Genomic DNA, 14,517 nt, shown 5'->3' on the forward strand with positions numbered 1-14,517 from the left:
AGACAAAAAAGGGAACAATCCGATGTCCAAAGGTCAGATTTATCTCAAATTCCAACTGAAATATCATTGATGTAAAAAAGGTCTCAAACATTATAAACCGAAACCCAATAAATGGTACAGAATGTCTACAACTGCACTGAGAAAACACAATATGAACTGTAGACTTACGATTGTCTTGCATTCGATTCTGTTTACAATCAAATAGTATACATGCATAATTCGATAAAACTATTACACAAATTTTTTGGAGGAAATATAGTTTATTTTTTAATATTGGTTGTCATGAACTTAGCGATGTATTGGCCATAAGGCCTCCACAAAATATTACTCACTCAAGTCTGTATTACAAGATTATTCAATTTGTATATTGACGCAAGCCTTTAGGTGCGCACTAAATAGAACCGATCTTCATGTGTTCCTACCTAATTTGTATTTAGAATGTAGTATTATATGAAATATCAAAAGTATATTAATATATACATAGGCGTTGTCGTATGTGTGCCATATAACTAACTACGATTTGTAGTTGAATTAAACGACTTCAGTCAAAACTAGGACGCGTTATAACATTTTGTAAAAGCGTTTCGTTGCACTAATAAAAGTAAAACTATATTAAAATTAAATACAGCACAATTAAAGAGTTTTTAAAACTGAACTAGATGCACTTGCACGTGGCGAGGATTGCGGCAAAATTGTAAACTGAACTCCTCTATTCCTATCTATGCTCGTCGAAGTCAGCTAATCAGAGCACTTCGGAATTCGTGCGCTTCAGATGAAACTCTACCATGTTGTCCAAATCGCAAATAGATGTCTTAGACTTTTTTATGTCTGCACTGAGAATTCGCAAATTCGAGGTATAATCAGGCAGTCGGCTCAAGCTGGCTGCCATTTCCTTTGCCATCTGCCTGGCCACCTGAGCAAAGGTTAAACGAGATTTGCCCAGTCGTCGTAGTGGGCTGAACAGTTCGTTCATCTCTTTGAGCTCGCCATAGTCTAACACCTGCCATTGCCCACTCTCCATATTCCACGTAAAAAGAATACGACACTCGTACTGTCGATTGTGGAAAACACATCCCATGCGACCTGTGCAGTACATGCAGTTGGTTGGAGCTGTTGGCATTTGATCTCGCGCCGAGAATTGTGCCATTAGCATGAAGCTAATAGTCTGGCTGAGCGGGCACACATTGACGAACTCGTATGCCCAGTCGTAGAATACATTGTAGATCTTCTGATGCTTCTGACAGATCATGCTTATAACATAATATGTGAAAGTCTCAAGATCAAAGGAGTGCTGCGTTATAACCACACTGCTGCATCGTAGGCGTTGATACGACGATTGCGAAATCATTTGCATTTCCGAGTAGCAGGACCCATGCACCTCCATGGGAAGCGAGGTGTGATAGCCCGGTGAGATGCAGTCATCTGTGTGTGAATCCGGATGAATATATATAGTTGATTGAAATATAGCTTTTATAATCAATTATAGGCTTACCCTCCTCACTAGTAATCACCGAGGTGGCATCGTCTTCATCTACATAGCGGCGCCGCAACTTCTTGGTGCAGACCGGCTTTTCCGGCATAACTCCACCTTGAACTGGCATTTCAACAATGCGTTGCTCATCACGTCGCGGCGATAAAAAGGACAAGCCAGCGTTCGGGGACATCGATCCTCCAATTTCGAAGCGCTTGGCCATAGATACCTGCAATGGCGATAAGGCACCCAAAGGTCCAACGGGCTTATAGCTGAGCATCTGCTGGGTCGCCTGAGACAAAGGCGGTGACTTTTGATTGTATATTTGAGCTGCTACTGTGGCTGCATTTGCATTACGGCTGGGCGAACGCATTAAATTCGAGCTAGAAGGCGGCGAACGAAATCCCAAGTGCAACGGCGGTGGCGGGGTATGTGAAGGCTGTGCTGGGTGTGGAGAGGAGGAGGGCGAAGCACAGGGAGAGTTGTGAAAATAATGTGCCGTTGGCGAGAATCGATGCAAACTACGCTGAGCGGTTGAGCTGGCAGTCGATGGACTAAACGTTGTTCGTCCTGCCGATCGTATCTTAGTGAAAGGTATGATATTTTCAGAGTTATCCTCGGAGAACTCATACTTCTTGTCAGCCAGGCGGCGTTTGCGAAATGTAGAGATTTTCTCACACTTTTCATTATCCTCGGAGAATTCATATGCGTTTGACTTATCTGTCATTGAGCTTGAAGTCGATGTGTTCTGTGAGGAATAGAATAAGTAAGGATGTTGATATATTGAAATATTGTTAATCGCATTATAATCTTACTTGCATATCAATAGTTGTTATACCGTTGCGGTAAGATTTAGTGACAATGCGCTGATTGCGCCTTCTCGATTGACTCGAATCATTGGTGCCCACTGAGTTTGGCATCCCCACTGGCAGGCTGGTCTCCATTAAGGTCATACTAGATGTGGACAACGCGTTGCCACAGTTCGAGGAGAAAATGAACTTTTCATAATAGTTACTACTGTGCTCTGGGCCAGCACGTTGTGGAGTTTCGTTGTTGTTGTTGATGTTATTGCTATTGTTGTTGTTGTTGTTATTGGTGCGCTGAGTATGATCAGTTTCAATATCACTGAAGTCCGCAATGATGCGTGCCACAACACTGTGCTCGCTGTCCGCTTCGGAGCCAGTAAATGGCACGGAGCAGCGATCCTCTTCATTGGGCAGTGGAGTTCGCGGCAGAAACAAGGTATGCTGGGTGCTGGGCAGGTTAAAGTTTTGCTGGGGCAAGCTACTGCTGTTGGGTACGACCGGCGTGTCCACATCGATGCGCAGCATGTGCATGAATCCATTCGAGACGATGAGAATGCGTTCGGGACAAAGCAGATTTATTGTCGGATCGAAACGGGGATCTGTTTCAGTCGAGGAATACTTTGTGTGCACAGTCAAATGACAATTGAGACAGTGTGCGTTGTAAAAGGAATCTAAAAATGTAAAAAATCGATTATTTGGATAATTGCATGATCAATAAGGATGTATGCTATTTACATGGACCGTCATCGCAAAGCTTTTTGCACTCCAAACAACCGAGTTTAGGAACTTTGACATATGTTATATAGCTTTCTTCACTCTCTTCCATTGCCGCACCGTGCACAACCAGAATTTGCTTGTCCGCATTCTTCCACTGCGTCATTGTGACTGATTTCACATTATCCACTACATGATCGTCGAATAAGCGGCGCGAGAAAAAATATCGCAGTTTTTTGTGCGGTTGGAAGAGCCAAAAATAAAGACTACAGTAAAAGAGCAAATAAGTAATATATGACTGTGTGCTGCTGTTTACATGCAATTCGCATAGCTTACGTGTATTTGTAGCCTACATTGAAGGAGTAATGGTTGAGCGAAGTGCTATCGTTGCACTCAACTCGATGGCTAATCATGTACTGCCCACAAGCAGTCAGGCCCATGAATATGTGCCTAGATGAAAGTTTCATTTAGCGAGTCTTGAGATTGAGACTGGGAATGGCTTACCCCTCCAACGCATTGCTGGCCAATACGTCCTTGAGATATAGTTTTAACCTATTTGGCACCTGGTCATATGGAAGTTTCTGTTTTTGTCCCGCTCGAGACCGACCTGAGAAAAATCCTGTGCGCTATACAAGAATATATTTGTCAGTACGAATGCAATTTGTATATTTATAAATTTCCCAATCACATACCTCTCTGTCGTACAACATTTGCACCAAGTTTCGCGTTCGCGATTGCGGCTGCAATGGATGGTTGTGCGAGTTGGTCGGCTCTTCGGCCTCATCAGAACTATCCACCGTGGATATGTCATCGTCATCTGAGGATACTCCCGACAATGACTCCACGTAATTTTGGTAATCAGTCTCCATTGCCTCACAGACTCGAAAATCAGACTTAATATAGTTTTTTTTACCGACTACGGCAGCAACGGGCTGACAACTTAAAGATCCAAAAGCAGTTCAAGCACAGGCTTTAGCGACGGCTCTGACGCGCCGCCACTCGCATGGAGTCCCGTTTGCTTTCCTTTCACAGTCTTTTTTCAATAAACTTTTCCATTGGAAGCGAAAAATTTTTCGTTTATTCAGTTTATGCAGTTTGTGGATAGTAGAGGTGGCGGCCAGCCGATAAGTGTGTGCCCGTGGTTTTTTGCTTATCGATAACTGGTCAAGCAATAGTATTTTGCTATCTGGCAACGCAGGTTAGCCGCATAAAATTCAATTTAATTTGAAATACAATGATTAGAACACCAACTTAAGGGAACTGTATCAATTGATGTTTATTTAAATACAATAAATAAACTATGTCTAATTTGGCATTTCTAATTTCTAGTGTTCATTTTGATTGTAGCATTTTGTGGTTTTTGTTTTGTATCTGGTGCTACTGCTTCGCGTATATTCTGCTTTTCACGTACGATATGAAACGGCATAGGGATCTCTGCAGCGGGCTCAACGCCCATGCCCGAGCTCACTGCTGGCGGCTGAGGGAGAGGCGGCTCCTCATTAGTCCTGTTAAATATTACCCAGTTGTCCGGTCTGTGAAAATATTTCAAATTTTATATGCATTAGTCGCACAAACCAGAATGGACTTACCTGTCCGGTTTTGTCAGTACGTTAATCGGGGCAAAGGCCACGTTGGTCAACTGTTTAACAACTGCACTAGCTGCAGCTGTTGATCGTTCGTCATAGTCCTCGGCATCGGCCAAGATGCTACTGCCCAACTGCTTGCCAAGGCTGTCCGTAAAAACTGTAACTTTGCTATTGGCTGTGCTACGGCTGGAGGTGCTCAGCATTGGCTTGGGCATTTCTGTCACGTACGTTGTCTGTGTCTTGTTGTCCAGCATGGCCAACACGAAGTTATCGTCCAGGTAAGTCGTGTTCGTTGTTGAGTTTTTCGTTGTCTCATTAGCTACATTTGTATTGTCATTGGATGCAGTCGGGTTATCTATTGGCCTGCTCCCCTTAGTAAAGTCTATGTTTTTGCTCGGCTCGTCATCGTCGTAAGTGTAATCGTCAGTGGTGTCCATTGTAATGTCATCTGTCGTAATATTGCTTAACGTGCGACTCAAGAAATCGTAGTCCTTAATCATGTCCAGTTTGTGATCCGTACTCGAAATCTCGTTAATGTTACTCCCCAAGTCCTTCAGCTCCTGCGTCCGGGCATAGTACGATTGCGTCTGTGTCAGTGGTCGATGGCCCACCACGGAACCAGTAGAGAAAGGACTCGGATTTTGTGTTAGCTCTCGATCGTAATAGAGTTCGCTGTGGCTCTGCTGATAGTCGGGTTTGTACGGTGATTGTGAGACGAGGCCGTAGCTGCCTCCCAAGCTCTGCGGACGTGGGTAGGAACTAAACACGGGATTATTATCCGGACGTGGGCGGATATTAAAGCTAAAGATGCTGTCGGCACCATTCGCACTGGCCACACCAGAAATGCTGCCATAGTTGCCAGCACTGACGGCCGAGCTGGATGCATGCAAATAATTATTTTGGCTTACCCCGATTTGGGAATTGCTCGAAGTCGAATGGGTTTGCGAAAGGGGTGGGCGCGGCGCATAGTGTGCCGGGCTGCTTACACTGAGAGAGCTGCTGATGGGACTATTTATCACATGAGTCTCTTGATAAGGTCGCTCTTGATGGAACGAAGAAATCGGACTAGGGGTCTGTGGTGCTTGTGTTGGTCGTCTGTTGGCATTCGGATTGAAGGTATTGGTGGCAAAGGTTAAGAAGTTCTGAAATATATTCGGTGCACGTGTTGTGGTACGTCTGTCGTCGTTGTCATTAAGGTAGATGATAGTCGGCGGTTTCGTTTTCTGGAGCTGTGGCGGTATGGTGTCCCTATGCGTTGGATAATAGCCGTAGCTGGGCGTTGTGCTGGCATAGTCCATGAACTGGGGAGCGTAGCTATTTTCGTAGTTGTTGTAGGGTCTGTAGACAGTCGATGTCGTATAGTCAGTATACTCTGCGGCAATCGGTCTCGTTACCGGACTTTTGTTTGTCTGTCGTATATTAATCTCAATTTCGTATTGGTCGTTTGTGTGGGGTCCGTTTACGACTACTTTTTGGGGGTAGACCGGTCTGCTTTGGTAGTGGCTACGCAGTTCCACGCCCCGCTTTGTTGTCTTCGATATTTTAGAGGACTTGGTAGTACGACTACGGCTAATGCTTGGCGTTGTTTTTCTCGATATTGTCTTTGTCGTTGTCGATTGAGTTGTCGTACGATTCCGTAGGCCGTGCAAGAGTTTAGTGTTTGGTTCTTCGTCCGTTTTATTCGGTTTTGTCAATTCACGAGGCACCCGTTTAACATGGTCAAGCTCTGTAGGGCTTTGTCTCAGTGGGTCAAGTGTGTCGTCTGTGTTGCTGTCTTGTAAATGTGGCTGTATCGTATTTTCGGTTGTAGTGTCCGCTCTGTCAGTAGTCACAGTCGTATCCTGTACACAGTCGATATCTCGGAACTCTGGGAGCTCTGTATTATGAAGTTGCAGTTCTGGGTCTCCGTCTATAGTGTCTGATTCGTTGTCAGTCTTTGCCGATGCAGTGATATTACCATCACCGGCGCTGCGTAGTTCTAGAGGTATGTTGTTTATAACCACTGTGCGTTTCGGACCTGTTCCTCCAGGTTTTCTAATGCTCACGTTCTTTATATTAATAGTTATTTTGGGGGACTTGTCTAGCTTATTGCTTACACCTCGAGTTGGGTTCGTATTCCTGTTGTTATTGTTTCCTGTCTTCGTCTTGGTCACGGTCTGCGTCTTACGTTTAAGGTCGAGCTTGTCGTTTATCTTGCTTATGTTGGCGTTCGTCGGTCGGAGAAAGCCTGTCGCCGAGTTGGGGCTAAACTCAACATGGGGTTGCATAGGCTTCACGCGGTTGGAGAAACCTGCCTTGTCTTCTTTGACGATTGGCCTGACACCTATTTCATTTTGGGTCGATTCCGACTCTACGATGCTAAAAACGTGCTCGGGCTGTTGCTTGGCCGGCAAGAATGGATCCTGTTCTAGCCAAGGACTTAGATCAATGAATCCCAGTATGCCAGTGCCGCAGTTCTGACGTTCGTTGTCAGGAAACTCAGCGGGTATGAATATATGTGGCTGGAACGTACCGCCGCCCACTGCTCGGCATAGCACTTGTGCCAGCGAGACTCTTCTGATCGAGTGGAGCTGGGCTGGTGTGAAGGAGCTCTCGAACCCGCCATTTTCATACCAGAAACGATCGCCGCGTCGCGAGTTGCTAAACTGCTGGGCTATGATGCATGCAAAAGTTGGACCCACCAGTCCGCCTATTACAGGTCTTTCCGCAATGCCGCCGACAAATAGATCGATGTCGTGAACGCTGCGATAAGCGTGTCCAATTCGCTTCGCTGACTCTGGGCCGACCACATTAGCTATGACAGAGATGGGCAGAGAGAAATCGGGTGTAAATATGCTGAATGGGAGGTTGGGGAATAACATTACCGAATTCATCCCAGGTCTGAATCGGACTGAGGCCACAGGGCACTCGCCACGCAGTGTATGGAGCTAGGCCGTGGTCACGCCCACGTTGAATGTTGATGGCGGCCAGGTCAAGGCCAAAGGGAAATCCTGGCGTTTGGAACAAGTGGTTGGTCAGCTCGGGAGTAATGAACTCGTCTCGCTTGAGCGCTCGTTGGGATGCCAATCCGCGTAGCAGACGATGCAGCGAGCCCGCCGTTCCAATGTCGCCATTCTGAAACTCCTCGTGCAAACTAACATCTGTTGATTGAGGAATAGATTAACGATAATTTGATTTGCGGATCATTAAGACTCTCACTGTTGTTGATCATGTTGTGATGGCGATCGCATCGCATGTAGGAGTTCTGGACCAGGGAGTGGCCGAATCGAAACGCAGCCGAAGAGAAAGCGTTGGCCACAGTCGGATTGACCTTCGGATCGTAGCCTTCGTAGTAGCCCGTGCTCAAGAGCTGTAGGTCAAACAGCTTGCACACCTCCTGGCCGAGCACCACCGGCAGAAACTCCCGATATGTGATGTGCTGGAACATGGCGCCGATAATACGGCGCGCCTCTTGGTAGATCTTCTCGTCGCTCCAGTGCGGATTCAGCTCGCTCAGCTCCATGGCGATGCGATTGTGCTCCCCCACCCACACATGGTGCATGGCCAGGAGCCCGGGCTGCTCGCCGCTGCGGCCGTCACCCGCTCTGATGCACTGCGTGGCAATGGCGCCGCGCTGGCACACATCTTCCGCTGGATTGCCGCGGCCGTATATCAGCAGGCCATTACGGAAAATGCGCGCATTGTCCGAGGACTTGGCACTGTTTGAGTATATCGGCGAGGCGTCGATGTAGGATGTGGCCTGGTTGGTTTGCTCTCGCCAGGACAAGACACAGTCGCGCCGCTGAGCCGGTGCGGAGCGCAGAAACTCCAGACAGCGGACTTTGAGCGGCGCCAGCCAGGGATCATCCAGCGGCACCTTGATGGGAAAGCACGAGGGATGAAAGTCCTTGCCGCCACAGCAGCTGGGTATGGATCCATTAATGGAACTGGAGGGAAACCCAAAAGCTAAGGTAATCTTATCATTCCGTCTTACACTCACTTTCCTTACCGCGGCTGTGCCGTGGACGTCATATCGTGATCCAGCATCTGTCCCCACTGCGCTATCATGAGAGTCAGAGGTGCTTCCCCTTCGCGAGCTCCATGCACCAGCAGACTGACGAATCTCGATGAGGACAAAGTGCTGCCATCCGTTGAGCTGCGAACGCTGTCCACTCCATCGCCATATTCGGGCGGCAAGAACCGATTGAAGGGCATCTGTGCAGCGCCCCAGCGCGGCCTGCGCTTGTTGTTGCACGTGCCATCGTGCGTCCGGTAGCGCTCCGCCGCCGGCATGCACGGCGGAGGGTCTCGCACTGGACATAGGGCCTCCAGGGCCGTGCGACGCAATGAGATTTTGTGTGCATGCGATTGGCGTGCCAGCTCATCGATGTGCTGGAAGCTAAGAGGAGGAGACAATACTTCAGGTTAGCTCATCCTAATCCTTGCCGTGTGGATGTCGCCGACATGGCTACGTTCAAACTTTATTTTCAAGTGCTCTCTACAAACGTTAGCGGCATCTATTTATAAAACGCTCAACTTGCACGAAGTTGGGAGCCAACAGCGACCCAAACGAGTTCGTCGCAAGATGAGGGATCCACCAACAAATTAAACCAAGTTGCGTTTTCATTGGTGTAGTCTCAATGTGTGTGTGTGTGTGTGTGTGTGCTTTTGACTGTATGAGCTTTGTGGGAAAACGCATAAGAAATCAAAACGCCAGCAGCTGACTTTAATTTAGTCGCTCTGGCTTTCCATTTACAGCAAGGTTTCTACTCTTTCTTTCTCTGGGGTATAATTGGATAACCATGAGCACTGCGTTGCTTAGCAAAAGACTCCTAATAGTTCATGTAGTTCTTATTAAGAAATCAGATTTCAAAATGTTCATCTCTTTGACATAAGTTTTTAAATGTAAAATAATTGAAATAAGTAAGTAGAAATTATTAATATTAAAATGATAAATTCAAATATACAGAAAATGTATATACAAATTTTTAAATTGACAATATTTTAAAAGTAATTCTCTTCATAAAATCACAAATAAATATATTAAAGTGCTTACAGATTTTCTTTATTCACAAATTTATTAAGTGCCTTTTTGTATATTTCTTAAAAAAAAAAAATTATGAAACAAAAATTATAATTTATTTATTTATTTTTTTTTTTTTTTTAATTTAAAAAATGCTAAAAACAAAAGCACAAAACAAACATTTAATATAGATCAGCGAAAGTTAATTTCATTTATACATATTTTTCAAAGCTGGTGTTAATGAATTGTAAGCAAAAAAATCTTGAAAATCATTCAATACACAAAAAATAGAAACACAGTGTGAAAATAAAATAATATGATTTTTGAATGAAATGAAAATTTAAATTTAAAGGAGACAAAATTAAAAAAGAGACAGAAATTTATAGTAAGAAAAACATTTTTCAAAATATGATTTTAAATAAATATGAAAATGTATATACCTATATATACAGAAGAAACAATTGACTTTTGTTGAATTGGATTAAAGTAATATGTAGTTTAAAAAATTAAAAATTATATTTAGAAAATTAAATGATACACTTTCAAACATCTCAGTTGCCAAACTTTAAAGAATTCAATTGCAATTACAATTGTAAATTATTAATTTATGATTCTTTTTATTAAAAATTCATTGTAAAAACTTTAAAGATTCACCGCCAACATTAAAGGGTATCATAAAGTCGTTATACTGCGCTACACTCTCCGAGGTGAAAGTGAAAAATACCTGTTCAAATGCTCAGCGTATCACGATTTTCTTATTTTCATTTAACTACATTTATTTGATTACCCAAAAAACAGCGCTCATCGCCCTTTACCTTAGACAACGCGGCGTATACGCAATCTCTTTATAGATATGCATAAATATATACATATGTGCATATGTATATGTGTGTATTTGTATGTATATAAATAAACAGAAATGTAAAGCGCAGTCGCAGCCGCATTTGAAGCCGCGTTCAATGACCTCAGCAGCTTCGCAACAAAACAAAAACAAACGAATATATTATATATATATATATATACAGTATGTTGCTATGTGTATGTATATATGCGTGCATGCATGTATGTGTGTATGTATATGCCTATATATGTGTATATTTATGCTTTCATACGCCTTTGGTGCTTGAGGCCGAATTCGTGAGGCTTGTAGAAATCGAAAGTCGCGTCTTGTAGTTTGTATTTGTGTTTTATTTATTTTGTTATTGTATTTTTATTTATTTGTGCTTGTATCTTTCTTTGGCACAAAAGTTGCCGGCGAACCTTTTGTTGTTATTTCTGCTGCTGCTGCTGCTGCTGCTGTTGTTGTCGTCGCCATTTGATGTAATCAAATTGCGAATGCTGAGACGGATACTGCGACAGCGACTGCGACAGCGACAGCGACTGAAGCAGAGACTTATTAAGAGACTAGGGGATGGGGGGAGACAGAGTTAAATGGGCAGCGTCATGCGTTTTTCTCCATATTATTTCTGGCGTTTGCCCATAACTACAATCTACCCAACACAAATGCACCTTTATAATTGCCGTCGCTCACATTCACTCGCTTTCTTCTAATTTGGCTAAATATCTGCTTTTGGCAATTTTAATGAGCGCGCCAACTCTTGGTCACATCATCAGCTGATATTTAATTGAAGCAAACGTATCGAATATTTCGTAATTTGATGTTGGCCAAATGAACGAAGCGTAGATACCCTGCAGTCATAAAAAGTGTAAACAAAGACGGCTGAGCTGGTCCATCTTTACTGTTATGGTCTTCCACTTGGACCGTTATTGTTGCCAGCTCATTGAGCAGCGTTGCTGATTTGCAATTACATAAAAGTATTTGGGCAGCTTTGGCTCATTGCACCTGCTACTACCTGGCTGCGTGTGTGTGTGTGGGTAAGTGTTTGTATTTTGTAATTGTATCGGTCATTGAGTGAAAGTTCTGTTGCAGCTTTACTTGAATGCTGTTTATGTGTGGAAAATTGTACGGATTTTATTTGATTTTCGCTGTTATCGTAGTTGTTGTTGTTGTTGCACGGAGCCAGTAGCCAAGACGGGCTGACGCGCACCTGAACCCGTTGTGAAAAGTGAAAACGTGCAAACTGGAAAAACTACAGCAGCGACCGCCATTTCCGTTGGCCGACCAAAGAGGTCATTTACTTTTGCACTGGCCAGCATTCACAGCTCTGCCCTGCTCAGCTCTGCTCAGCTTAGCCACCGGCCCAGCCCAGCTTTAATTTACCTTTTGCTATCATACAATTTGGCTTAGCTCCGAAATGGCCAGGCCGGGTCCAGACCGTGACGACGGCGATGCTGCTGCTGGCTGCTGGCTTGGCAATTATGCGGCATTTCAATGTCAAAGTGAAAGTTGACTCTCAGCAGCAGTCACGGCAACAGTCGTTGTCGTTGTCGTTGCTGTTGTCGTTGAATGTCGATTTAGATACAATTTAACGGGTGTCTCTGCCACCCTCCCACCTCCTCGTCTGTCCGTCTCCTGCTGCCTCAGCTACTGGTCACATTTCGGAGCACTTCAGTCAGCGCACTTCAACTTCAACTCATTAGCCATGGGTGCCATGGAGTCGTAGAACTCGTTAATCAAGCGAGAAAGTTACCGCTCTTATGGCCAGAGGGTGGGGCACCCCCCACAACTCAAATGCCCAGATTATTGACATGTTGTTTTTCTCTCTTTCTCTCCATCTATCTCTCTCCCTCTCTCTCATCTCCTTTTGCATTAGATTCGCTCCAGGCGCGACAACTTTTGCCAACTGCGAGACTTGTCAAGTGACTTGGAGTATTCAGTTGAAATGAATATGAATTAAATAAAATATTACTGAAGCTGCATAGATTTTAGTTTTCTGCATTTGATGCATGTGTTGCAGCAAATATGCTTACATAGGGCTCATCTGGATTTATCATTAGAGCTTAGCATATATGATTTTATATAGGGTATATATAGTTGTTCCCTAAGATTTTCCAGCATTAAGTTGGAGTATATATGTTCATATTTAAAGCTTTTCTGGCTTAAATAGCGCCAATTCAAAAAAGCTTATATTAGAGCAATTATAATAAAGTTTGACCTTTTCCACTGGGTCTACTCCCCTACTCACAATAAATTCTAAATTAATCAGGCACTTAACGCACTTTGCAGAAAATCGAAATGCATTTTTCACATCATAAACGACTATAAAATATATAGCCAAATGAAAATAGAAGTCATATACTCTTTTCACTTTGTGAATGAGTATAACAAATAAAAAGGTTGCATTCCAGAACTAACGACTGCATATTACTCACTCAAAGCTCAAAAACTGTTGAATCTTTTTATGATAAAGGAGTTATGAAGGCATTTACAGTAATGAAACTGTGCCATTTATATATATATATATATATATATATATATATATATATATATATATATATATATATATATATATATATATATATATATATATATAGTACAGTCAAGTATCGATAAGTCGAAATGGCAAGGGGATTACTTTTTCGATTTAGACAGAAATTCAAATTATCGAGATTAATAGAGAAAATATTGAAAATTATATATACGTATACACAATTTGAAGTAAACATATTTGAGGTATATATATAGTTCCTATTTTATTACTCATTCAAGGGAGTCTGGAATAACGTAACTATAAAGTATAGCGCTTACGTTTCAAACGACGGAAATTACAGACTATTTTAAATATGCTCCCCGAAGTGGGGAAAAATTTTAGAGCATTTTTAAAACAACTGATGCTGAGTATATGTTTCAAATATTATCTTTCTACGATGAATGATATATGATATGATATAATTAGAATAGATATGAATTGGCATGTCTTTCTTATACATTGTATTCAATGATTTTGTGTCTTTTCTAATTATTTGTACTTTCCAAAGAAAGTTTCTCGTGCTGCCCACAAAACATTTGGATATATGCGTATATATGCCGACATGATGCGTCATTGACAGTAACTTTGCTCATATGGCAAAGCAATATGATGTATTTGTGGCTGATGACACCACTCAGTCACTCACCCACTCACTCACTCACTCACCACGTACCCACCGTGAACTTACTTGTGACGAAAGGCTTTCGTGGCTTCGATGGTTGCATAGGCGGCCATCTCGCGCTGTTCCGACTCCGCATTGGGCGCATTGAAACGGGAGAGCAGGGCAGCTGGATGATTGTCCTGCAGCGTTTGACCTTCAAAACCAAAAAGCAAAAAAAAAAAAAAAAAAAAAAGAGAGCAGAAAAACAGATATGAGGAATCGTTGCAAACGTAGTTGCAGCAATAAAAGTAGCATAGCGCACACCATTAAGCAGCATTTGAGGCTGGATCCTGCCGTAGAGGTCGGCCATGGCATTGAGTCCTTGCTGCACGCTCTGCTGCAGCGCCACATCCATCAGAGTGGGCCGGCGGGAGCGGGGTCTCCGTTGGCCTTGGCCGTATGTCAGCTCCGCCGGTATGGTTAATGGCCGAGGTAACTCATGAGTGGGCGGCTTGTTGTCGGCATATCCCACAGGCGTCTGCCCGTCCTGGTCCGCACTCGCCTTCGCCTCTGTCTCTGTCTCTGGCTTCGCCTGCGCCGTCAGCAGCAGCAGCAGCAGCGTCAACAGCAGCGCCAACCGCAACATGGCAACTTTGTGCCTCATGTGGCAAGTGGCAATGGATGCGATTCCCAGAAGCTGCTAAATCTGTAAAATTACATGCCAAGTAAAATCTGAATTTAATATCTTCTCGAAATTGTTAGCTGTACAGAAACAAAAAAATATAATTATATTTAAAACCAATTTTATTTTATATATGATAAATATTAATTGAAATTTCTTTGTCAATGAATTCATGTAGGATAACTGTCATTAGTAAACGTAGTTCTTAAGCCTGTCATGAATATCTATACTATCCTATCTATCCTATCTGCACATATATATGTTCCTATATAAATATCAATCAA

General features: G+C 43.3%; 2 protein-coding genes across 2 annotated transcripts; both read right to left on the bottom strand.

Annotated features, from left to right (window-relative positions):
* Nucleotides 1-240: 240 nt before the first annotated feature.
* LOC6572426 lies at nt 241-4,125 on the bottom strand. Its single transcript, XM_001998499.4, has 7 exons — nt 3,684-4,125; nt 3,496-3,617; nt 3,328-3,441; nt 3,013-3,257; nt 2,287-2,948; nt 1,493-2,219; nt 241-1,422 (listed from the first exon to the last, which is right to left on the bottom strand). The coding sequence occupies exons 1-7, from the start codon at nt 3,858-3,860 to the stop codon at nt 743-745; spliced, it is 2,727 nt and encodes a 908-aa protein (XP_001998535.1). The 5' UTR covers nt 3,861-4,125; the 3' UTR covers nt 241-742.
* A 117-nt stretch (nt 4,126-4,242) lies between these two features.
* Nucleotides 4,243-14,239, bottom strand: LOC6572425. Its single transcript, XM_032732585.2, has 7 exons — nt 13,876-14,239; nt 13,639-13,765; nt 8,566-8,955; nt 7,776-8,503; nt 7,442-7,717; nt 4,581-7,371; nt 4,243-4,523 (listed from the first exon to the last, which is right to left on the bottom strand). Exons 1-7 carry the CDS (start codon nt 14,213-14,215, stop codon nt 4,310-4,312), a joined length of 4,866 nt encoding a protein of 1,621 aa, XP_032588476.1. The 5' UTR covers nt 14,216-14,239; the 3' UTR covers nt 4,243-4,309.
* Nucleotides 14,240-14,517: the final 278 nt, after the last annotated feature.

The sequence above is a fragment of the Drosophila mojavensis genome, unplaced genomic scaffold (assembly GCF_018153725.1).
Source record: "Drosophila mojavensis isolate 15081-1352.22 unplaced genomic scaffold, ASM1815372v1 contig_19, whole genome shotgun sequence".
NCBI classification, from domain to species: domain Eukaryota; kingdom Metazoa; phylum Arthropoda; class Insecta; order Diptera; family Drosophilidae; genus Drosophila; species Drosophila mojavensis.